At 27.6% G+C, this 24,136-nt stretch overlaps 2 protein-coding genes across 2 annotated transcripts in view; one reads left to right on the top strand and one right to left on the bottom strand.

Annotated features, from left to right (window-relative positions):
• LOC101241018 (E3 ubiquitin-protein ligase synoviolin B) overlaps nucleotides 1–24,136 on the bottom strand; it is a 59,726-nt gene that overhangs the window by 23,644 nt on the left and 11,946 nt on the right. Inside the window, exons 2-8 of the mRNA XM_065805419.1 lie at nucleotides 23,177–23,269; nucleotides 22,950–23,102; nucleotides 22,457–22,505; nucleotides 20,300–20,403; nucleotides 19,260–19,386; nucleotides 12,759–12,858; nucleotides 9,659–9,724 (exon numbers count right to left, since the gene is read on the bottom strand). Coding sequence (XP_065661491.1) covers nucleotides 9,659–9,724; nucleotides 12,759–12,858; nucleotides 19,260–19,386; nucleotides 20,300–20,403; nucleotides 22,457–22,505; nucleotides 22,950–23,102; nucleotides 23,177–23,269 — 692 coding nt within the window. The remainder of the gene's footprint in view (nucleotides 1–9,658; nucleotides 9,725–12,758; nucleotides 12,859–19,259; nucleotides 19,387–20,299; nucleotides 20,404–22,456; nucleotides 22,506–22,949; nucleotides 23,103–23,176; nucleotides 23,270–24,136) is intronic.
• LOC136084735 (uncharacterized) lies at nucleotides 6,882–7,588 on the top strand. The gene is made up of 2 exons (XM_065805421.1): nucleotides 6,882–7,169; nucleotides 7,314–7,588. The coding sequence occupies exons 1-2, from the start codon at nucleotides 7,008–7,010 to the stop codon at nucleotides 7,584–7,586; spliced, it is 435 nt and encodes a 144-aa protein (XP_065661493.1). The 5' UTR covers nucleotides 6,882–7,007; the 3' UTR covers nucleotides 7,587–7,588.

Below are 24,136 nucleotides of genomic sequence, written 5' to 3'. Positions count from 1 at the left end.
AGTGGTGGTTCAAAAAATTCTGCAGCGGTGAGGAGAGCCTTGAAGATGAAGAGGGTCGCGGACGCCCGTCTGAGATTGATGACGATCAATTGAGAGCCTTAATCGAAGCCAACCCGCGCAAAACCATACGAGAGGTTGCGAAAGAACTCAACAGTTGATCGCCACTTGAAGCAAATAGGAAAGTCAAAAAAGCTTAGCAAATGGGTGCCGCACGAACTGAACGAAAATCAAAAAAATCGTTGTTTTGAGGTATCGTCTGCTCTTCTTCTGCGCAACAAAAGCGATCCGTTTCTCAACCGGATCGTGACGTGTGATGAGAAATGGATCCTCTACGACAACCGACGACGTTCCACGCAGTGGTTGGACCGCGATGAGGCCCCACAGCACTTCCCGAAGCCGAATCTCCACCAAAAGAAGGTTATGGTGACTGTTTGGTGGTCTGCAGCCGGTCTCATCCATCACAGCTTCCTGAACCGACCCTGCAGAAGTTGAACGCATTGGGCTACGAAACTCTGCCTCATCCACCATACTCACCGGACCTCTCGCCCACCGACTACCACTTTTTCAAGCATCTCGACAACTTCCTCCACGAGAAATGCTTCAAAAGCCGAGACGATGTCAAAACGACCTTTGATGACTTCATCGCTTCCAGGACTTTGGAATTTTACGCTACCGGCATAAATAAACTTGTTTCTCGTTGGCAAAAATGTGTTGATTGTAATGGTTCTTATTTCGATTAATAAAGTTTATTCTATGCTGAGTTATGTTTGTTCAAAGTTAACGGTTGAAAAACGAGATTATTTTTGCAGCAACCTAATAAATGATAAAATTTCCAAACTAAAAAGTTTAACAGCAAAGTGTACCACTCAATCAACACAACCTACATTTCTACATTTCAATTGTATAACTTTAGCTAAAAAATCTATTGATAGTAACCGTTTTTCAGGACTATTACTCACAGGCGATTTTAATTATCCTAACATTGTTTGGAATGATGACTATTCAACTAACTTCAAAGGACCAAGCAAACCAATTGAAGTAAATTTTATTAACACACTCAATAATTCATTTTTGTATCAATGCATACACTCACCAACATATATACTTAAGAAAGATAAATGAATTAACACATTGGATCTTGTTATAACAGACTCTCCAGACAAAATAAGTAAAATAGCCTTTGATCCGCCTCTTGGATGTGCAACACAAGGTCACTTACTGCTCAAATGGAATCTCATCATTGAGAAAATTAAATTATTCAACCCCATTTATTTTCTCAAAATTATGTTATAAAAAAGGTAACTATGCAAAACTAAATGAAGCATTTAATAGTTATGATTGGATTACTATGTTTAAAAAATTAAGTAATAATGATTCCTACAAAAAATGGACAGATATATATCATAAACTATGTGCTAAACTCATACCTTCTATATCAAAACACACACACAAAAAGCATCAACCTTGGATAACAATTGACATTATTAAGTTAAGTAAAACAACTATAGTACAAAAATAGAAATACAAAGTAGAAAGTTCCATATCTAATTAATCTTTATAACACAGTTCATAATCAAATCAAAAAGTATACTCATTCAGCAATTAGAATCTTTGAAGAAGATTTAGAAAACGATAAATGCAATCCAAAAAGGCTTTTCAACTATATTAATTCTAAACGTTCATCATCAAGTCCTATTAATGCATTGATCACTGAATCAGATATTAGCATAAAGAAAGTGGATATAGCAAATGTAATAAATTTGCAATTTCAATCTGTTTTCACAACCGTACACAAAATGTACACACACTACCGCATTTCCCAAACAGAACATTAAACACAATCAGTTCTAGGGCTGTTATCGATTAATCGATTAATCGTTTTTTTATTTTATTTGATTAATTAATCGATTATTCGAAAATTAGAACGATTAATCAACGTTTTATATTAGGATTTGGTTTTATAAAAAAATAAGCACTTTAGAGTTTAAACACCGGATCGTCGACACTGGATTTAGTAATTGTTTCATGTTAAACCACGGAACTAACTAAATAAGCCATAATTTCCAATAACATCTTGAATATTTACATTTATTACTTTTAGAAAAACTTTAATCCTCGTGTTTTACTTCATAATGGTATGTTGATAATAATCTTTTTGAATGTATTTTCGTGGGAATGTGTGTTCTGTTTTGAATTATAGTGTACTTACAAAGATTTTTATAAATTATATTATAATTTTAGGATTTATCTGACAATATATGCAACAGCAATGATATATGGGTGCAGCCAAAAAAAAGAAAGTCTAAGGTTTGGGTTCATTTATTAGAAAATATAAACGATTCACAAACTTTAAAATGCAAGCATTGTGACACCAAATTTAAATTGCATTTATCAACTGCATCCCTAATGTACCACATGCAACACAAACACGACCTTCTATTAGAGCCTGCTTCAGGAAGCTCATTAGTTGCACAAAGTAATTCTCAAAAGATAGTTTCATCCTATTTTCAAAAAAAAAAATCTTGTCCTGGGTTAATTCTTTAGATAAGTTAACAGCTTTAGATAAAATACCGTTTTCAACTTTGGCAAATAGTGAAGAAATTATCAAAGGATGGAAAGCTCAAGGTTTAAAAATGCCATCAACAAGACAAGGAATTAAAAGTATTAAACTTGAGTATGCTGACCAGATTAGAGAAAAATTAAAAAGTGATTTAAAAAAGAGAATAGAAGATAATGAGAGATTTTCATTATCATTAGACGAATAGAGTTCCAAAAAAAACAGACATTATAAGTGTATGAATATCCATATGAAAAACGGAATTGTGATTAGTATTGGTATGATAAGAGTAAAAGACACAATGCCAGCTACCAAGGCAGTTGAGATTGTTATTTAAAAACTAGGCGAGTTCGGTTTGCAGCTCAAAAACCACATAATTGCTGTTATAACAGATGGCTCGTCTGTAATGAAAAAAATGGGACGATTGATGGGTATTTTTCATCAAATTTGTCATAGTCATGGCATACATTTGGCTGTGGTAAATGTTTTATATGCTAATCATACAAATTTAGTAGAACCTGATGACAAATATTTTGAAACAGAACTTGATAACTCTTCAATTAGTGACGAATGTGATGATGATGAGGAAGATTTTGAAAAAAGCGAAGGACAAAGTTGGGTTGAAGTAGCTCCTTTCAATTATGAAATCGAATTTGTTCAAGATTTTTCATCAGCAACAAATAAAATTAGAAAAATTGCTCGTTTTTTTAGAAAATCACCTGTAAAAAATGATTTCCTGCAAAGAGAGTGTCAAGAAAAACTGAGAAAGGAAAAAGTGATGATAATTGATATACGTACACGCTGGAACTCAATGTTGGCAATGTTAAAGCGGTTCTTGGAGTTAAAAGAAATAATAAAATCAGTATTAATAAATTTGTCAGTTATTCATTTATATCCAACAAATTGTGAAATTAAGCAGGTTGAGGAAATTGTAGAATCATTAGAAATCATTGAAGTAAGTTCACTTGCATTGGGAAGGCGAGATTGCAATATAATTGATGCTTTAAAAATATTTGAATTTTTACTTTCTAAATTGAAAATTCAATCAAGTGAAACTGGTATGAAATTCTATGAAGCAGTAAGTAAAAGAATATTTGAACGTAGAATTATTAATGTAGAAGGCCTGTTAGAATATGTAGATGATCCCAACACTTACCTAAAAGCACTTACACAAAAAAATGCAATATTAAAATGATCAACAAGAAACGAAATTGCTCTAACAATTAAAGAAATTGTTCATCGTTTATTTCTCATTGATCAGAATGTTAATGAAAATAGTTTAAATCAAGAAGATGAGGCTACTCATGAATGTACTGAAAATATAAAAAAAAAAGAAGAATTGAATCGCATTTTGTCAAAAAAAAACACCTATGTTTCAACTGTAGTAAATTTTCAAAACAACGTTTCATCTATTAAAAAAGAAATGAGCATTTTTGAAAAAATTAACAAAAGAAGTGGAAGTCATTTATTTGAACAAATGTACAATGCTTTGTTAACTATTCCACCATCGTCGGTTGAAGCTGAAGGATGTTTTAGTGCGGCAGGGCTTTTTGTAACTAAATTGCGAACATCCTTAAATGATGAAACTATTGATTCTTTATGCTTTCTTCGCTAATATCTTTTACAGAAACAAAATGGACATGAAATAAACGTTATTTAAACTTGTTTATATTAAAAATTTCCTATAAAACTTATATTTTAACTTCTGAAACGTTTTTCACTAATGTATTACGATTTAGTTATAAAACTTATTATGTTTTCAATAATTATATAAATTAAAATTCTTTGCCTCTTTTAACCATTATAATATTATAACCATTCTTATTACAGTGGACTGTTTTATTACTTTGAAACAAAATTAATTCATATTTAAAAAAACTCAAATAATACTATTTCTTGTGTAATTAAAGGGAAACTTTATTTTTCATAAATTAATCGATTAATAATCGATTAATCGTTTTTTTTAAAACCAATTAATCGTTAATCAAAAATTTCTCAAAATGATTAATCACAACACCCTTAATCAGTTCATTAAAAATTGATCAATCTCTAGTAGAATCACATTTACTCAAATTAGATCCAAAGAAATTGTTTGGCACTGACATAAGTCCATCAGTTCTACAAAAGTGTGCAAAATCATTAACCAAACCATTATCGCCTATATTTCAATATTCAATTGATCAATCTGAATTACCAGAGTCCTGGTTAGAAGCCAATGTTACTTCATTATATAAGAAAGGCTGGAAAACAGATCCAGCATATTTTTGACAAGTCTCCCACACTTCTGTTACTTGTAAAATTCTTGAGAAAATAATTTTATATGAAGTAATAGAGATAAAATCACAAAATATTTATCTTTTAATAATCTTATATCTACCTGCCAATGCGGATTGTATTAAATACATCAAGTGTCACAAATCATTTGGAAACTATGGAATTTATAACCCATGGAAAATCAAGTAAAAAGTCGAGAGATGTTGTATTCCTTGATTAGGCTAAAGCTTTCGATAAAGTACCGCATAAACCTTTATTTAAACTGAAAAAATAAGGAACTGTTGGTAAACTTTCTTCTTGGATAAACTCTTTCTTTTCAAATCGTCGACAACGTGTTGTTTTAGGAGAAACAATATCTGATTGGGTTCCTGTCACTAGCGGTGTTCCTCAGGGTTCTGTGTTAGGACCTACTTTGTTTATTATATACATTAATGATCTGCCTGATAAGATAAACAATGTTTGTAAAATGTATGCTGACGACACAAAGATACTTGCCACAATTGAAAGCAAAAAAGACTGTGAACGACTGCAGAGTGATATTAATTGGATTACAGAATGGACAAGAATGTGGCAAATGCAACTCAACGAAAGTAAGTGTTAAGTAATGCATATTCTAGGGAGTTCTAATTTACTAAAATTTGATTACTATATAAATGACCTTAACACACATCAGAGAATTAAGCTTGAAGTAACAACAACTGAACAAGATTTAGGTAAAGTTTTGTCATCTGATCTTAAATTTCATGATCAAGTCACAAAAGCATCATATAAAGCTAATCGAATGCTTAGAATTCTAAAAAATACATTTATATCTAGAAATGTTACTATATGGAGTAAACTTTATAAAGTTTATGTGCGACCACATTTAGAGTATGCAGTCGCCTTATTTAAAAAAGATATTAAAATTTTAGAGAAAATTCAAAAACGTGCTTCAAAGATACCACACAACCTTCATAATTAATTACTCTATTCGCTGTTCAGCAATTAAATGCTCATCACTAGAAAAGAGACGCCAACGGGAAAATCTAATTCAAAAATACAAATTAGAGAATTTTAAAAATAAAGTAGTCTGGCACAAAGAACCTATGAAGGTCTCTCCACGAGCTGACCGACACTTACAATACCGCAGAGAAATCATAAAGAACTGTGCTCAACGGTATCATTTTTTTAACAATAGAGTTCGATTTGGAATACACTACCAGATGATGTTGTCATGCAGCAAAGCACAAACTCTTTTACACTCTTTGGACAAATACATTGAACAAAATTAAAACTTAATAATCTAACAAAACTGCAAAATGAAAATGCAGTCCCAAAGTTACTATAGCATTGTTGCCTGCAACAGATGAGATGCTTTACACAAAAAATGACAATAAAAATTTTTTGTGTGTAACTTAAGTTACTAATACTAATACTAATATATATATATATATATAAATATATTATATATATATATATATATATATATATATATATATATATATATATATATATATATATATATATATATATATATATACACACACATATATATATATACACACACACACATATATATATATATATATATATATATATATATATATATATATATATATATATACACACACACATATATATATATACACACACACATATATATATATATATATATATATATATTTATATCAACCCTCGGAATTAGCATCAGCATTTGGCAATGCCAACCTAACTGCCGATCTGAAAGTGTTTGAGGTTGGCAAAAATTTATGGTCAGACCTTTGTATCAAATATTATTTGCCGACCTCTATAAGATAGAGGTGGGTAAATTATTGTGACTTCATTTTTCCTAATTCTGAGAATTGGTATATATATATATATATATATATATAAAATATAAATATATATATATGAAGAGCTTATTTTCAAAACGCGGTAAGCGCCAATTTCGAAAAAACTGCATTAAGTGGATAATTTTGAAGAGAAAGTTAGATACTTTTAAGTCATGTTTGTAACTAATTAATTAGGTTTAATTTTTTTTTTTTAATTTAGGCTCTAAAAATTATTTATTTTCAAAACGCTGTATAATTTTTTTAGTTTATTTTCAATGTGCTGTATATTTTTTTGACCAATCCGTGCTTATATAAAGTTAACTCCACGCAAGCGCAATAGTCATATTTAAATAATAATAATAAAGATGGCTGATTTGGATGGTTTAGATGAAAGTGTTGTGTCAACGTTAAAATCACGAGAAAAAAAAAAACAATGCTCTGCAAGAGAGAAAAATAAGTTATTTAGACATTCAAGCGGAGGAAAAATTCCTACTATATCATGTAATCATGTTTCAGGTTACTGCAAAGTGAGTTTTTTTAATTTAATGATCTTCGTATGTTGAAATTATAATTTAGTTATGAGTTTAAAGTTTTATTATACACAACGTAAGATTACTTGGTATAATTTGTGTTTATGGCAAAATAATTATTTATTGATTGACTTATTTCAGGCTCGAGATATAACAAAGGATAATTTGCTAAAACATCATACAGAATTCTATAGTATTGCAAATAAAGTATCACAAGATGCTACTATACTGTCAATGCCTAATATAATCAGTGTTAAAAGAGTCAGAGTGAAATATAATAACCGAATAAAGTTAAGAAATATGAGTATTGAGTACTTTTTATGCTGCGAGGGAATTAAAGTACGAGTTTGCCAAGCTTCATTTTGTTCAGTATTGTGTAAGTATAAAATTACTTTACTTTTAATTCAGAAATAGAATGTATATTTTGTTAAAAAAAATTAATGAGTAAAAGTTAATATTTTATTAATTTATTCCAACCATAAAACCTGATAGAGTTTTAAGAATTGCAAGACACTGGTATGAACATGGAACAACCAGACCTGAAAATAGAGGAGGAGACAGGAAGAAAATAGCTTTTTCTGAAAAGAAAGAAGTTATTAAAAACCATATTCAGTCTTTTAATTGCAGAGAAAGTCATTATGGAAGAAAACGTGCTCCAGGACGTAAATATTTGCCTTCTGATTTAAATGTAAAGCGGATGTACGAACTTTTTTTGGATAAAAACAATGCTTATACTGTGGCTACTGTAGGCTACCATTATTATTATGGGGTATTTATGAATCATTTCAATTTAGCTTTGGATACCCAGCAACAGATACATGCTCTACATGTCAAACATATAAGTTGGCTATGAAAAACCAAAATATTACTGATAATTAAAAAAAATTAAAAACTGCTCTTTTCATTCTTCATCGAAGGAAAGCCAGATAATTTTATAGTCTTCTCAATGATATTCATCCCAATGAGATCACTATCTGTTTTGACATGATGGAGAACCTTGTACTACCAAAATTATCAATCGGAGAAGCCTACTATTCTAGACAGCATTATCTTTATGTCCTTGGTGTTGTTATTCATAAAGGTGATAAGTCTCAGTCTGTTAACGATATATATTTTTTTACTTGGATGGAGTGTGAAAATAGGAAAGATTCGAATATGATCTGTTCAGCTATAGAACATCTACTTAAAAATGTTTTAAAAGATAAATGTTTCAACGCCTCGTCACTTCGATTGTTTTCTGATGCATGCTATGGCCAGAACAAAAACATAAATATGACATAAATGCTTCTAGCTCTAAGAAAACAATATTTTAATAAACTGCAGATTACACATACTTTTCCAGAACGAGGTCACTCATATCTGCCAGCTGATCGCGTGTTTGGTCGAGTTCAGCTAGATATTAAAAAAAGAGACCAAATTTTTGAGCCTAATGAATACATAAACATACTTAGCCGGCATGGAAAAGTCATGGTTTACGGGCAGAATTGGTCAGCACATGACTTCAAATCAGGAGTCAAAAAGTATGTCCTGAGCAAAAAAACATTTAAAATCAGTGAAGCAAAAAAACTTCTTATAAATTCAGACAAGCTCGAAGTAGTTGCATTTAGTTACCATTCTGAACCAAAATCACACAGTATCCTTAAAAAACGGAAGAAATGGGAGACATTTAGACCGCAACGTTTGGAATTAAATAACTGTGTTAAACTTGCTAAGAAAGACGATGTTTTTCGTCTTCTCGGTCTTGTAGGAGCAGAAGGCAGAATACTTAGTATGTATAAAACACTACTCTGTAATGCCACTGAAGATAATGCTAGCCTTAGTGAAGAAGATAGTTCATAATTTGATTTAAATGTTTTTTAGCTGTGAATTTTGTAAACATGTTTAATTTAAGATACAAATATTTTAAAAAATTTCCAGCATAACATGATTTATTTTTTTTTTTTTTTTATTAACGTTATTGAATACAAGATAAAATACTCATTAACACCTTATATATTTTTATAGTTGCACTTGTGAGTTGTTTAAAAAAAGTTGCTGATTTATATTAAAGGAGAACAAAATTTTAAGGTAGATCTTAGAATGCATAATAAAATAATATTATGTTTCATTAATAGATATATTTTATTAATGAAATGGATATAAAGCGTTTTGTTAATAAATAATACTTGGATATACAGCGTTTTGAAACAAAACAAAAATAACCACTGAAAATATACATCGATTTCATACCGCTCGATTTCAGTAGACATTATAGTCTTATTAATAAAGTACATGTTTAACTAAATCAATAATAACTTATTCCAAAATACTTAATTTCTTTATGCAGGAGAAAAGTTCGATTTACTCAAAACCCAAAAAATGGATTTACAGCGTTTTGAAAATGAGCTCTTCATATATAAAATATATAATATATGATTATCTAGTAATAAAGCTATTCATAAATTTATGGTATCTTTGTTTTACATAGTTTTTGAACAAATTTGTACCTTGTATTCATATAAGTAATAGCACGACGAGAAAGTATTACATCACTTAGTGACTTTTTGAAGTTTCTAAAATTGAAGATAAAATACACTAAAAATAAAAATTCATTAATTGATAACAAAAGTGCTTCAGATTAAATAATTCTAAATTTAGATTTTTCTAAACCAAACTGAAGCAAAGAGTTATCTTAGTTTTAAAAAAGAATATTAGACAAAATGCTAAAAGTAATACATGAAAAGCTCAGAAAAAAAAAAATATATATATATATATTTGGATGAAAAATTAGTTAACAAAAAAATAGTTAATGATTTCATTAGTTTTGAACTCTGGTCAGAGAACATTTCTGAAAAATAATAAAAAAGGTATTATTACCCAAGAACTGTGACCATGTCAGTTACATATAAAATATTGGTTTATGGGACAATAAAAAAATTCTGGCCACAAAAATCACTCTCTCCTTAAAGTGATATCATCAGTAATGTTTTACTTATTCTAGGATTAATTGATAGTAAAACTATCAATTAATCCTAGAATAGTAATAACTATATTTCATAGTTAATTTATCTATAGTATCAGAAATCAGTTTATTGCTAATATTTTTAATAAAATATTGCTACCTAATATTTTATGTGCTTCTACAATAACATACAGTTATAAGTAAAAAAATTAATTTTTGACATAATGTCTAATAATGGTAACTGTTTAAACATATGTTTTACATTGTTTCTGAGCAGATATGGTTTTGTAGTTAAAAGCAACAATTTGTTTTTAATGATTATTTACTGTTAATAGCTAAGAATTATCTTTAAATAACACTATGTAACAAATTTTTAATTTTGTTCTGTTCAATGCCAAGCTTCTTCCTATAATATTCATGAACTGCTAGAGTTGTCCAGATGTTTCTACAATTCTCCCAAACACTCTAGAAAGTTCGAGTAACTTCCAGAACTTTCAAGAAACTCTCAGAACTTTCTAGAATGTTCTTTAAGATTCCAAAAGTAGCTGTACAAGTATAAAAGCACAGGTGTCTCGAACCAAGATTCGGATTTTTATTGCATACTGAAAGGATAATAATTCGTAGTTAAAGAGAAGGTATTTATTTGATCATCAAATGGCATCAAGAGGTTGCTTGCATCCAGCTGATTCATTCGTGGACAATTTATAAAAACAAGAGCAAAAATAGTATTCCCGGAAGAAAGTATAATGTGGAAGGCCTACAAGACATACTTCGGGGTGCCCGCCGGAGACCAAGACAAATCTTGAGCATCGCATTTCACATGCGAATATTGCAAGAAAACACTTAAAGGTAAACTGAACAGTTGTTTCTTGCTTAGATGTATTTTTCTTAGATTTATTTTCATAAAATTTCAATGCTTTAGATCTAGTTCACGTCAAGGAGTTATAGTTTTCAAAGTTTTGTCATGCACTGTCACGTTTAAGTCGTGTACTAAAGGTAAAAATGTTCTATCTTGAAATTATTCCATATTTAGAAATTTCCTGTCCTCAAATTATTATATTTCTTATGCATTATGTGCTATGTTACAGGTTGGTACAGAGGAGAGAAGCAAGCCATGAAGTTTGCTATCCCACGAATTTGGCAAGAGCCGGCGGACCACTCAAGCAACTGTTACTTCTGCATGGTAAACCCAAGTAATTGTTGCACCATCAAAAATACCCTCTCGTATCATTTATCCAAACATGCCTTCTTCCATTGCCCCAGTACCACACAGCCCCAATCTGCCTGTTCTATCTTCATCTGACTTGCTGCTGTCTTCTTCAGGAGACAGCAGCAAGTCAGATGAAGTTGAGGATAGAAAGCCAAATTTCCCTAACCAGAAAGTTGTGAACAATTTAATTATGGACTTTGGGCTTACGAAATCAAATACTGAGCTTCTGATATCCAGGCTCAAACAGTGGAACTTGGTCGATGATAGAGTACAAGTCACGGATCAGAGGAAGCAACATTAAAGACTCTCCAACCTCTTCAGTCAGCATGATGGGCTGCGCTTCTGCAATGATGTTGTCGATATGTTCGAGGCTACAGGTATCACATGTAATCCTATTGAATGGTGCCTATTCATAGACAGTTCATCCCAGAACCTCAAAACCGAGTTGCTTTACAATGGAAACAACACTCCGTCTCTCCTGATGACCCACTCTGTGGATCTTAAAGAAGACTATACCAGTGTCAAAATGTTGCAGAGTGCATTACAGTATAGATAGTCAGATGGATAGATGGTCATCTGTGACTTCAAAATACAGGATAGATGGTCATCTTACTCTATTCATACAGTATTATATACATATATTCATAGGTCTATTCATACAGGATAAATGGTCATCTGTGACTTCAAAATGGTATCATTCATCATGGGTCTTCAAGGAGATTTCACAAAATTTCCTTGTTTCCTCTGTCTCTGGGACAGCTGTGACAGTCTCTGGGACAGCCATAAATAAGGTGCATTATTGTACAACAAAAACATGATGAAGGACTACATCTGGGTACTACTTCGTGAGAGTGATTTACAGTACAATCATAAAACTAGAAAATTTAAACATTTCTGAACCTTGTTGAGTGGTTTCTGACTGTGTCTATTTGTGTCTGACTGTGTTGTTGAGTGGTTTCTGACTGTGTTTGTCTATTTATTGTGCAATTTTCATTTTTATTTGATCATAATGACAAAAATGAAAAAAAATCGTTCTATTTTCAGAAAAAAAAAAAAAAAAAAACAAGTTTTCTTTGTGCAGTTGTTGTGTAAGCAAAGTTTGTGCTTAATGAAGTCATTTTTTTCACATACCTTAGACATAAGCAATTAAAATATAACAAATAACACTTAGAAACCAGAAACAAAATTTGTGTTACATAGTGTGATAGTCTAAAACTTTTCAAAAATTGAACCCTAATTTAAAAAGATTAATTTTTAACAAAACCATCATTTTAAAATCTGTTTCCAGTAGTTAAACATTAATATTTTAAATTATACATATATATATATATATATATATATATATATATATATATATATATATATATATACATACATATATATGTAAAGCTAAAACATTTATTAAAATAAAAAATTATTTAGAGATAAAAATTACCTAATTGTCAAATACATTGGTCTAATAGCAAACAATGGGAAAGTATGAATTTTAACCATTAATCCAACAAATGAAACATATAAGCAGCATTTTACAAAACCTAAAATTTAACATATTATAGTATATAAATACTTATATACTTGCATTGCCAACTTTAGGCTATTTTTAATTGGCATGTCAAAATAAAATTTGATAAACTAAGTTTTCACCATAATAACATAGAAATTAGGTCTGCAAAAAAATTGCTGACCTCATACAATTTTAGGTTGGTAGTTAGGTCAGCATTGCTGAATGACAACACTAACTTTAAGGGTTGATATATATATATATATGAGGTGTACACTCGTGGTCTTCTAATGGTACCAGACGACCAAATTTCATGAAGGGCAACTAAAAATATTCTTTGATGCAATTCAGTTGCCTGAAAGGGTGACTAATGATTTTTATTGGCAGTTCCAGTTTCTTTTTTTCTTTTTTTTATTCAATATAATTCAAGAACTTTATAAAACAAAACGTAAAAAAAACAAAAAGCAATCTAAAATAATAAAACTATATTTTTAAAGTCACAGTGTCAAAATTTGTTTTCCACAATAACTATTATTAATTAGAACATAAAACTTTAATTTAGTGTTTAAATGTATTTAATAAAATACTTTCTAAATAAAAACTAAAAAGTTTTATTGTTTAAACAAAAATACTATTTTATTTTTATACAAATTTTATTTAAGGATTTAGAGATAAAGTCACAGAACTAAATTTGCTAAAAAAAAAACTTTGACAAGCCTTGTTATGAAGTGTGACACAGCTTGCTTTTATTATAAATGTCGAAAGCGTTTAGTTAAGCGAAAACTTTTTTGCAAAATGTAAACATCGAAAGTGTTCAAACATTTTTTGAAATATTTAAATTATTTTTTAATGTCGTTTATGTGACTTTTATTCAGAAAATATAACGCCATAAAAAAAACCCATTTAACCACAACCGAGAATTTTTTAAAAAACAAATTGTTTTTTTTTTAAAAAAAAAAATTTGATTTTAAGACTCAAATTAAAGTTTGTGTTAGTTAGACTCAAATTAAATGCGTGTTTTTCTCTTTACTACAATTACTATCATAGTTGCTGCTTAAAGGAGTTTTCATCTCTGTTTCTATCAACTAAAAGTCATTCTTACTTGACTTCTAATTCAGCAAAACTAAATCAAAAAAAATTAAAGCATCCTTTAACTTTTTCTGTCACTTAATGCTCTAAAAATTTTTATTCATCTAGTTTTTCTCCCACACTTCAATGCTTTCAATCTCCTGCGCTTCAATGCAATGCAATGCAACTTTCTCCTATATTATGCCATGTTTAACTGACTCATTCAACGTTAAACTTTTCAAGTCTTATATCAACTGATTCCTTGATCTTTAACTTTAAACTATTCTTTGTTTTCTCTTCCATCTTAAGATTATCTATTAAGATCTAAACATATCTTAATAGATAATCTTAATTTCTCTCTCATCTTAATAGCAGTTACTTGCAGCCTTGTTAATGCTAAATTTAATGCTGCTTGGGTTTAATTTAACTGTCAAATTTATTTTAAATATTACTAAATATTGTTCAATAATTAAATTTTATTTATTCTTAAAAAAAAAATTAGCTCATTTTTATCGCAATTATTTTTTCAGTTTTCTTTCCTGAACATTTTTCATTTTTACACAAAATTTAATTTTAAATAAATGGCTGCATCAAAAATTTGCACAAAAGGTAAAATTTGCACAAAACATTAAACTTTTTTTTTTATAACGCAAGTTAAATCGCATTGATCATTTTTTAATAAACGATATATACAGCGATATAACTTTTGGAAAGATGTTTGGAAAAATAATCTTTGCTTTCACAACAAAATCGTTAATAAAATAATAAACTTTTAACAAATAAAGTAACTAAAGTTGCTGATTTTTTTTTAAATAACGTAATTTAAAGTAACGTAATTTGTAACTTGTATAATTTTTTTTATTTGTTACTCGCTAATTTTTTTAAAAATAAAATCATTTGTAATTGCAAAGCTGCAATTAGAAATTTAAGAAATAATCATTCAAAAAAAATTTAACATATTTTAATTCATTTATGCAAATGTCAAGAAAAGAAAAAATTTGTTTTAAATCAAACATTTTTTAAAATGTAATATAAAATTTAATTATTTACTAATTTAAAAAAAAAACAGAAAATAAAATTCTCTTATAATAATAATAAAAAAGAAGTTAAATAACATTTAACTCGTTTTGCGGCAATTAAAGTTATTGCAGTAATTTATAAAAGTTAATGTCTTTAAGAAATATAAAATAAAAGAGAATTTTACGACGCCAAATTCACATTAGGCTATTCGTTAAGCAATTTTACTTAAAAAAAGGCCTGCAATAGGTACATCTATTTTCTGATGATGAAAAGCAAGTATTTAAAAAAGTTTCAGGCTTGGATGATGTGCCTTCTTTAAGACTTATATTTTGTGCCTTAAGATGGTCCTAAAGGATGTTTTTTATTAGACTTTCTAATTCAACAAATAAGACTCACACACACTACACATTTGAGTCAAAGACATGATAACAATCTTAAAAAAATCATAAGAAGGTGACAATGAACACATTATATAACCAAAGTATTTTTGTTTTGTGAAAGAATTCAACTTAAATTGCTAATACAAAATGCAATTTTTTTATGTGCACAAGCCTTCCCAGGAAATGCGTGCAGTTTTTTATCTTGTATGACCACACGCGAGTATTTTATTTTAGACAACTTGGTCACGGTCGTTTGCAAGTTTTATAATATTAATCATTGCGGAAAAAGTTTCAAAAACAAAATAAGCAAAACTAACAAAATAGGAAATAAAAATAAATTTAAATAGAAAAAAAATAAAAATAAATTAATAATTTAAATATTTTGTGTACTGTTTTTAATTTTGTTTCTTTAGGGTGGTTGTTAAAAGAATAGAAATAAGTCTACAATAAAAAGAATGATTTTCTTTTATTTAACTTTTTTTAAAGAGAAAAGCAAAAATATAAATTGCAATGTGTTTGTAAAATATATTTGTATAATTTTAATATAACAACAAGGGTTGAATTAAGCGATCACAAAATGCAAAATCAGGAAAAATATCTTCAAAATTTTAGCTTATGCAAAAACATGTTCTTTGTTTTCAAGGGGCAAATCAACTTTAATTTGTTAGCGAAAACTTAAGTAACTTATATAAATGTAACACACAACTTTAGCAAAATGTAATATACAAAAAGTTTAGCATTATAAAAAACGTTATTAATGGTCCGTAAAAATGCGCGTAAATTTTAAAATCAACCAATGAAAATTTTTTATTAGTTGATTTTAAAATTAATGCGCATTTTTACAGACTTTAAGTAACGTTTTTCATAACGCTAAACTTTTTATTAAGTGCATTTTTACAAAGTTGTTTAAGTGATTTGTGAAAGTTCCTGAAGCGGATGACATGTAAACGGCATACCCCCTAAATTTGGTAACTACAGACAATTTACGAGTGTGATTTAGGATTTAGTTATCCTGTGGTACGGAGTTATTTACGAGTGCAATTTAGGTAGTAATGTTTACTTAAAGTACGGAAGGAAAAAAATCAACAAAAACAAAACGCTGTTTTATTAACATTATATATTGTTCCATGTTAATTAAAATATAGCAAAATCGAACATTTAAAAAAAGGTCTAATAAACTTACAACAAAACAAATGTTGCATTTCTTTATCACAAACATGCAAGATAAAACAATTTATTTACAAAATAGAATTTGTTTACAAATTATTTTTTAATATTATTACTAGTAGTATTTTAAAGCTTGCTCAAAACTAAAAAGATACTTACTATTAAATAAAACTTTTTCAAAATTTATAAATTTATAAATGTATATATGTATATATATATATATATATATATATATATATATATATATATATATATATATATATATATATATAAATATAAATATATATATATATATATATATATATATATATATATATATATATGTGTGTGTATATATATATATGTGTGTGTATATATATATATATATATATATATATATATATATATATATATATATATATATATATATATATATATATATAACTATCTAACTTAATCATTCTGCTTAAATATTATTTATTTAAAAATAATAAATCTATATTAAATTATCTATATTATTTATTTAAAAATAATAAATCTATATTAAAGATAGTATACAAACCTACAAATAGGTATCCTCTCTAATAAAATAATTTCAGTAAATAAAATAAAACAGTTTATTTTATTAGAGAGGATACTTGTCATGTATATGTTGTAAAAATTTTTTAAGTTTTGCCAAAGGTTTTCAGTTTTAAACTCTCTGTATATTGCTTTAAGTCGACTCCACTTCAAATCACCTTGTGACCCGCAAACAAATTTTAATCTTTGCTTTATTCGACTCCAAAAGCCTCAACATGGTTTGGTGTTGCTTGCATTACAGGATCAACAAAGTTGGTTGTGTGATTTACTGTGAGTAGGTTAAAGTCTACGTTATTCAAATTATTGTAGGCAGCCCATTGATCTGAATGAATTGTAGACCCAACAGCCACCCATCTTTGAATTAATGGAACCAATATTGCAGCAGATCTATCCTCCACACGTGTTAAATATCCAGGACCACCTAACTGATTTCTATCATGAACATCAATTATTTTAAAAGAACATATGTCTCTAAAGTACTGATACCACTGAATTGATGTATTTTTGCAATTATCAACTATATCACTGGCTGTTCTGACAGACACCGCCGAAACCCTTAAAAAAAGTTTAAGAATACTAATTATGTCTAGTGATGAACAAATTTGGAAAAAACCACTTCTAATTGTCTTTGTCTTCTTGCATTTACAACACCTCCAAATATGCTTGCCCTAAATGAAAGTAAATTTGATAAATCTTATTCTGATATTGACTACAAATAATAAAAACTCAAAGCTTAAAGAAGCTTATTTTGTCTAAATAAGCAAACAAACAAAAAAATCAAAACTAATCTTAATGACAGTTTTTTTAATGTTTTTGTGATATTTCCATATGTTTTTGTGCATTTCCAAAGATTAAATAAAGATTAAATAAAGATTAACAAAGCTACTTTAAACATTAATCAAACTCAAAAAAAGATTAATAAAGCTAATAAAATATTACTCAAGCCTAAATAAAGACAAACAAAGCTCAAAAACTATTTAAACTTTGTTTATTCTTTATTTAAAATATTTATATAATTAAACAAAGCCTAAATTTTAGCTTTAATCTAAAATAAATAAAGATTAACAAAGCTCAAAGCTCAAACAAAGATTAATAATGCTAATATAAACATTAGCAAAGCTTAACTAAAGATAATTATAACTTTTTTTTTTTTAATTAAACATCTTTGCTTCCAACAAGGCTGCAAGCAACAACTAATTAAAGTTGGAAGTTACTGGAAGAGAAAAGATGAAGATTGTAGAGCAAGATAACGATTGACAGACGATTTAAAGGATTGCAAATTATATGAATCAGGAAAGCAAGATGAAGGAAACAAATTCCAAAGAACTGATGTTCGAGGAAAAAAACTAGACAAATAAGATTTTTTTAGAGCACTTAGAAACAGTCACAGAAAAAGGATGAAACTTAATTGAATGACGAGTAACACAAGAATGAATTTTAGTAGATAGCACAAGGGATGCTAGCTCTTTGGAGCGGTGTCCATTATAGTAACTTAAATAAAATTTAACTAAACTTAAGGCTTTATTTTTTTTTTTTTGCAATTCAAGCATAATGAGTTAATATTTAAAAACATTTACCTGACAGCGATTATACTTTTGAACACTCATAGCATGTCCGCATTCACAAAATTTCGGAGTATCCATTATTCTGTTGTGCTGGAGAAATCTTATTAAATTTTCTTCATTTATTAGTTCAATAAAATGTGTAAGAGGAGACATCTTCAAAGCATTGAGAAGTTAACATATAGTGAAATAAAAACGCGATTTTGGAATTTCAAAATTCGGAAATTATTTTCCACTAATCATTTTATTTTTTTATTAACCAATAGATTTCATAATAAATCATCCTGTAAATTGTTGGTAATTACCGAATTTAGGGGGATGCGCCCCTAAATTCGGTAACTATCGACTTAATTAAAATAAAAATACTCATGTGTGGACATACAAGACAAAAAACAGCACGCATTTCCTGGGAAGGTTTGTTGCATTATGCGCCATTTTTACAAAAATACACCAATATATTCTCTGTAAGTATTATATACCCTTAGGGGTATATAATACTTTTATATAAAAAGTTTATTGTTCCTTTCAGATGAGTTTAATTAGGAATTTCACAGGTTGTGATTATAACAATACAATAATAATATCATATAATTATAATGGCTATTACGCTTTTACATTGTATTTTGTAATCAAAATATTTTATTAAATAAAAATAAAAAAGTAAAATCCTTTAAAATAACCTGTTATTAGTTCAGAATACAATAAATATACATTTCTACTTTCCCAAGGATGTTCAAAATAACTATCAATGCTGTGTAGCATATACTTCATTGCTGTTGCTATAACCATAGTTAACAGAATTGCATACTGAAATTCAAGATTGCTTACTTTAAATTTTATTATATATATATATATATATATATATATATATATATATATATATATATATATATATATATATATATATATATATATAAATATATATATATATATAAATATATATATATATATATATCTTATACTGCTGATTTAGGAGAGCAGTGATGCCATACTGAAATAGCCTTCTGCTGGGGGCTTAAGTACATACATCAACTGACAAATAGCTTGACTCGCAGTGGAGTGCTGCTACATTGATTGAGGGTTTGGGATGGGGCAGCAATCTTTTCATCCATTATTCTTTGTTTTCTTCTTTTTCTAAAAAATCCGTATCGATTTAGATTTAGCAAAAAAAGTGAGTTTTTTTTGTTAAATCTCTATACATATATATATATATATATATATATATATATATATATATATATATATATATATATATATATATATATATATATATATATATATATATATATATATATACACACATATATATAATGTTTTATTTAAAATACAATTTCAAAAAATACACTAATGCAAAAATTTAAATTTTAAATTTATTAGCACTGAAGAACTTTTAAAAAATTCTCAGTAATGCTGCTTTTGTTATTGTTGCAAAATTACTATATACATAAAAGTAAATTTCACATGGTTACTATGAGCAACAGTTGTGATTGATAAATTTATTTTAGTACACGAAATATCAATTAAATGATACCTATCTTTTTTTGAGACACACACATTGTGTTTTGATTATTTACAAAACAACATACATTTTCAGTAAAAAACATGTCGGAAATAAAATCATATCATATAAAAAGATAATTTATTAAAGCAACAACTTCTAAATTTTACTATTTCTAAATAAAAATTTACACCACTAAAGGCAAAAAAATTATAATCTAACCTCAAAACCAAATACCATTTGAACTGAAGCTCCACTTGAAAGTGTAATTCGAAATGCATGATGAATAAGTACAGAATCAAGAGTGCCCAATAACATCATTAAACCTAAAAATAAAAACTTTTTAAAATCATAAACTAAAAAACTATAAATGATTATAAATGAGCAGAGAATTCACAAAAAACAAGATTTCTTTGCAAATGATAAGTAAAAAAAAGTTGAAGTTACAAAAAAGCTTAAATTTTTTTTTTAAACATCTTGATAAATAATTTGTTTTAGTGAGTCTATTAAACTCTAAACTTATTTTCTTAGGTTTATTTTTATGGTTTATTTAAGATATGAACAGAACTTGTATCGACACTTGGGGATCCTTTTAAGGATAGTAAAAACATTTTATGTTTATAAAAATTTTACAAAAATAATGCAAATGATAAGAAAGAAATTAAAATAACAAAATAAATCTATAATATTTTTAAAAATATTATTAAATAAGTCAGCAAGCAGAAAATAACCGGACAAAATAAATTAATCTGCAACAACATAAATACAGTTTTTGTAAAAAAAAAAAAAAAAAAAAAAAAAAAAAATTTCATTAAGATTAATTATAATATTTATAATTATAGTTATCAATATTTTAAATATCATTAAAGATAATTTAATTTTACAACAAAACATAACAATAGCAACATTAATTATTTTAATCTTTTTCTTTTGTTTAGGTCTATTTTTTTGTTGTTGTTGTTGAATTTAATTACTTTTAAACTTATTTTTTCAACTGTGTTTTTTTTATGGTTTTTTTTTTTCTTTTTTTAAATGTTATTTTATGCTGTTAACACAAGATTTTTTTATTAAGTTACCTTTCACTACTGACCTTTTATGGATACCATATATTAATCCTCTGAATTAAAAAAAATAGTTCAAAATTGGAAGTAAATTGCCAATCTTGAACTATTTTTGGTCAGCATAAGATTGGCACAAACTTTTAACACAATGGTTTCACCATAACAACATAGAAGCAAGGCAGGCAAAAAATCGCCAATCTCAGAGACTTTCAGGTCAGCAGTTAAGATAGCATTGCAGAATGCTGACCCTAATTTCAAGCGCACATATATTATTCATTAAAAAGTTAGTATCTGCAATAGTTGTCTCTCTTTATCATGCTTGCCATTTTATTACTCCTGATTCTATTCTCTACCTCTGTAAATTCATCCTTGTATTAAATACTTTTTTCATATTTTGGCTGATTCTTCTATAGATGTCCTTCCTTTTTTAGACTAGGTAAATACATTGTAAATATAGTTGGATCTACTCTAGTAGCCAAGCTTGTCATAAAAATGGTTCTTTCTCATTCTACAAATACTATCACAGAAAAAGACCCTACTATAACTATAATAGTAAAATGACCAATTGAGCATGTTAGAGCAACCTTTAGAGTTTTTAAAAATAGCAGATGCTGTTTTCCAGAAAGCATGAAAACAAGATAATTAAATAGTTTAGAGAATATTAGAGAAAGCTCTGGAAAATACTTTTACAAAACTGTTACAGAAATATTTTTCTAATACTCTAATACACTATAGCTGTCAATAGAATCAGCCTCTTTAAGAATTATCAAAGAGAAAAAAGATCCTACCAGCAGCCAACAACAATCTTTCACTTGAGTTACTATACCCTCTTTAAGAGATAACAGAAATATTTGCACAGCCATTACTATGAGTAGATTTTTAAAATATTCAAGAAGTAAACCCATGAGTAGAGCCAAGAAGTCTTCGTCATGCTAGGCAAGAAATAATGTAACACAGATTATCATCTATGTCAAGCTATTAGATAAGAAAAAGGAGTCCAAGGCCAATCAACAGAAGCTTTCTACTTACTATTAAAATCTTGTGAAGATCATCTACACAGCAGCACCGGGTAAATTTATATTTGCCACAGATGAATATCACAATCAATTCAAATAACTAAAGCCCTAACTTTTAAGACTTTAAGATAATCATAACCCATATTTCTCACTTAAACTTATTTACTTGGGATTAATCTTTTATATAAAAATCAAATATTACATTTTATTTGATAATTTGCAAAGTTACTTTTTTTCTTTCATGTAAAAGAAACTAATCAGAATAATATAGGCGAAAAACAATAAAAAATTAAAATGCATACTTATTACTCTCAAATGGAATAGAAAACTGATAACTGGTGTTCGATCCATCTAAAAAATAATTAATATTTTGTATAATTATTATTGAAATGTAGTTAACATAAATTATTATGTATTTTTAAAAACTTGGAAATAAAATGATTAGCTTTACATTACATCTTCAGGATTAGTCCCTCTTAATAACAATGGACTTGTCCTTCTTAATAACATTATAAATAAAAAAAATAAAAAATAACTGTTCTATCAAAATTTTTGAAAAATTGTAATGGCAACAAATTATAATAAAAAAACAAACAATCTAGGCTGAAAAGCTTTGAATACTTTAAAACAATAATTAGATATATGTTTAATTAACTATATATAAATATATGTAAGTTATATTATATATCATAAAAATATATATAAAATAAAATAACATATAATCATAATTAAAGTAAATGTAATTTATTTAGTCAACTAATTTAAAATACCTAAAAATAAATATTTAAATCTCACATAATCAACACGATCTTCCATTAACCAATGAAAAGCTTTCATAAAAAGTAGAAATGTAAATAAAGCAACAAATTTAGGGCTGAAATCGTCACGAAAAACAGTGAATGCCAAGCATGTTTCAGTAATTACATACCAAAATTTTTCAATAAGATGCTAAAACAAAAAAAAAGTAAAAGTCATCACTATCATCAAAATCATCACTTTTCAAAATTTTAAGATAACCATACCTCAACCTCTGCTGCACGCAGCTGTCCAAAAAATATTCTACGGAGAGCTTTGCCAATTAAAAATAGTAGGACAAATACTTGAGCATATAACACCTACAACAAAGTCATTAAGAATTAACTGCAGGTAATTAAAGTATTTTATATATATATATATACATATATATATACAAATATATATATATATATATATCTTAAACTGCTGATTTAGCTGCTATTTCAATGTGGCAGTGTAACGCCACATTATATATATATTATATATATTATGCATACATATATACATATATATATATATATATATATATATATATATATATATATATATATATATATATATATATATATATATTATGCATACATATATACATATATATATATATATATATATATATATATATATATATATATATATATATATATATATATATATATATATATATATATATATATATATATATATATATATATATATATATATATATATATAGCAAGGTGAAGGATAGCAAGATGAAGGAAACAATTCCAAAGAACTGGTGTTTGAGGAAAAAAACTAGACAAAAAAGAGTTTTTGGAGCACTTATAAACAGTCACAGAAAAAGAATAAGACTTAATTGAATGACGAATAAGATGTGAATGAATTTTAGTAGATGGCACAAGAGACGCTAGCTATTTAGAGCAGTGCCCATTACAATCTTTGTAGAAAAGAGAAAGAGAAGAAATATCACCATGTGATAGTGGTTGGAGGTTGGCTGCAAGAGCAGGTCAAACTATGTTTCCAATGTATTTTTGGAAAAAATTTGTCAAAAAAAAGAGAAAGAGCATCATTAGAATAACAACCCCAGATATGGCAACAGTATTCTATAAAAGGATAAACTTGAGATTTATAGAGATAGAGAAAAGAATCCGGAGTAAGAAGGTGGCAAGCACAATAAAAAGGTGCAACCTTAGCAGACGCTAATTTTG

The sequence above is a fragment of the Hydra vulgaris genome, chromosome 09 (assembly GCF_038396675.1).
Source record: "Hydra vulgaris chromosome 09, alternate assembly HydraT2T_AEP".
NCBI classification, from domain to species: domain Eukaryota; kingdom Metazoa; phylum Cnidaria; class Hydrozoa; order Anthoathecata; family Hydridae; genus Hydra; species Hydra vulgaris.
This window is presented reverse-complemented; position numbering and strand designations above follow the sequence as displayed.

Coding starts and splice junctions, on each gene's coding strand:
- LOC136084735 (XM_065805421.1), top strand. CDS start 7,008: ATGGCTGATTTGGATGGTTTAGATGAAAGTGTTGTGTCAACGTTAAAA. Junction 7,170..7,313: donor ATGTTTCAGGTTACTGCAAA/GTGAGTTTTTTT, acceptor GACTTATTTCAG/GCTCGAGATATAACAAAGGA.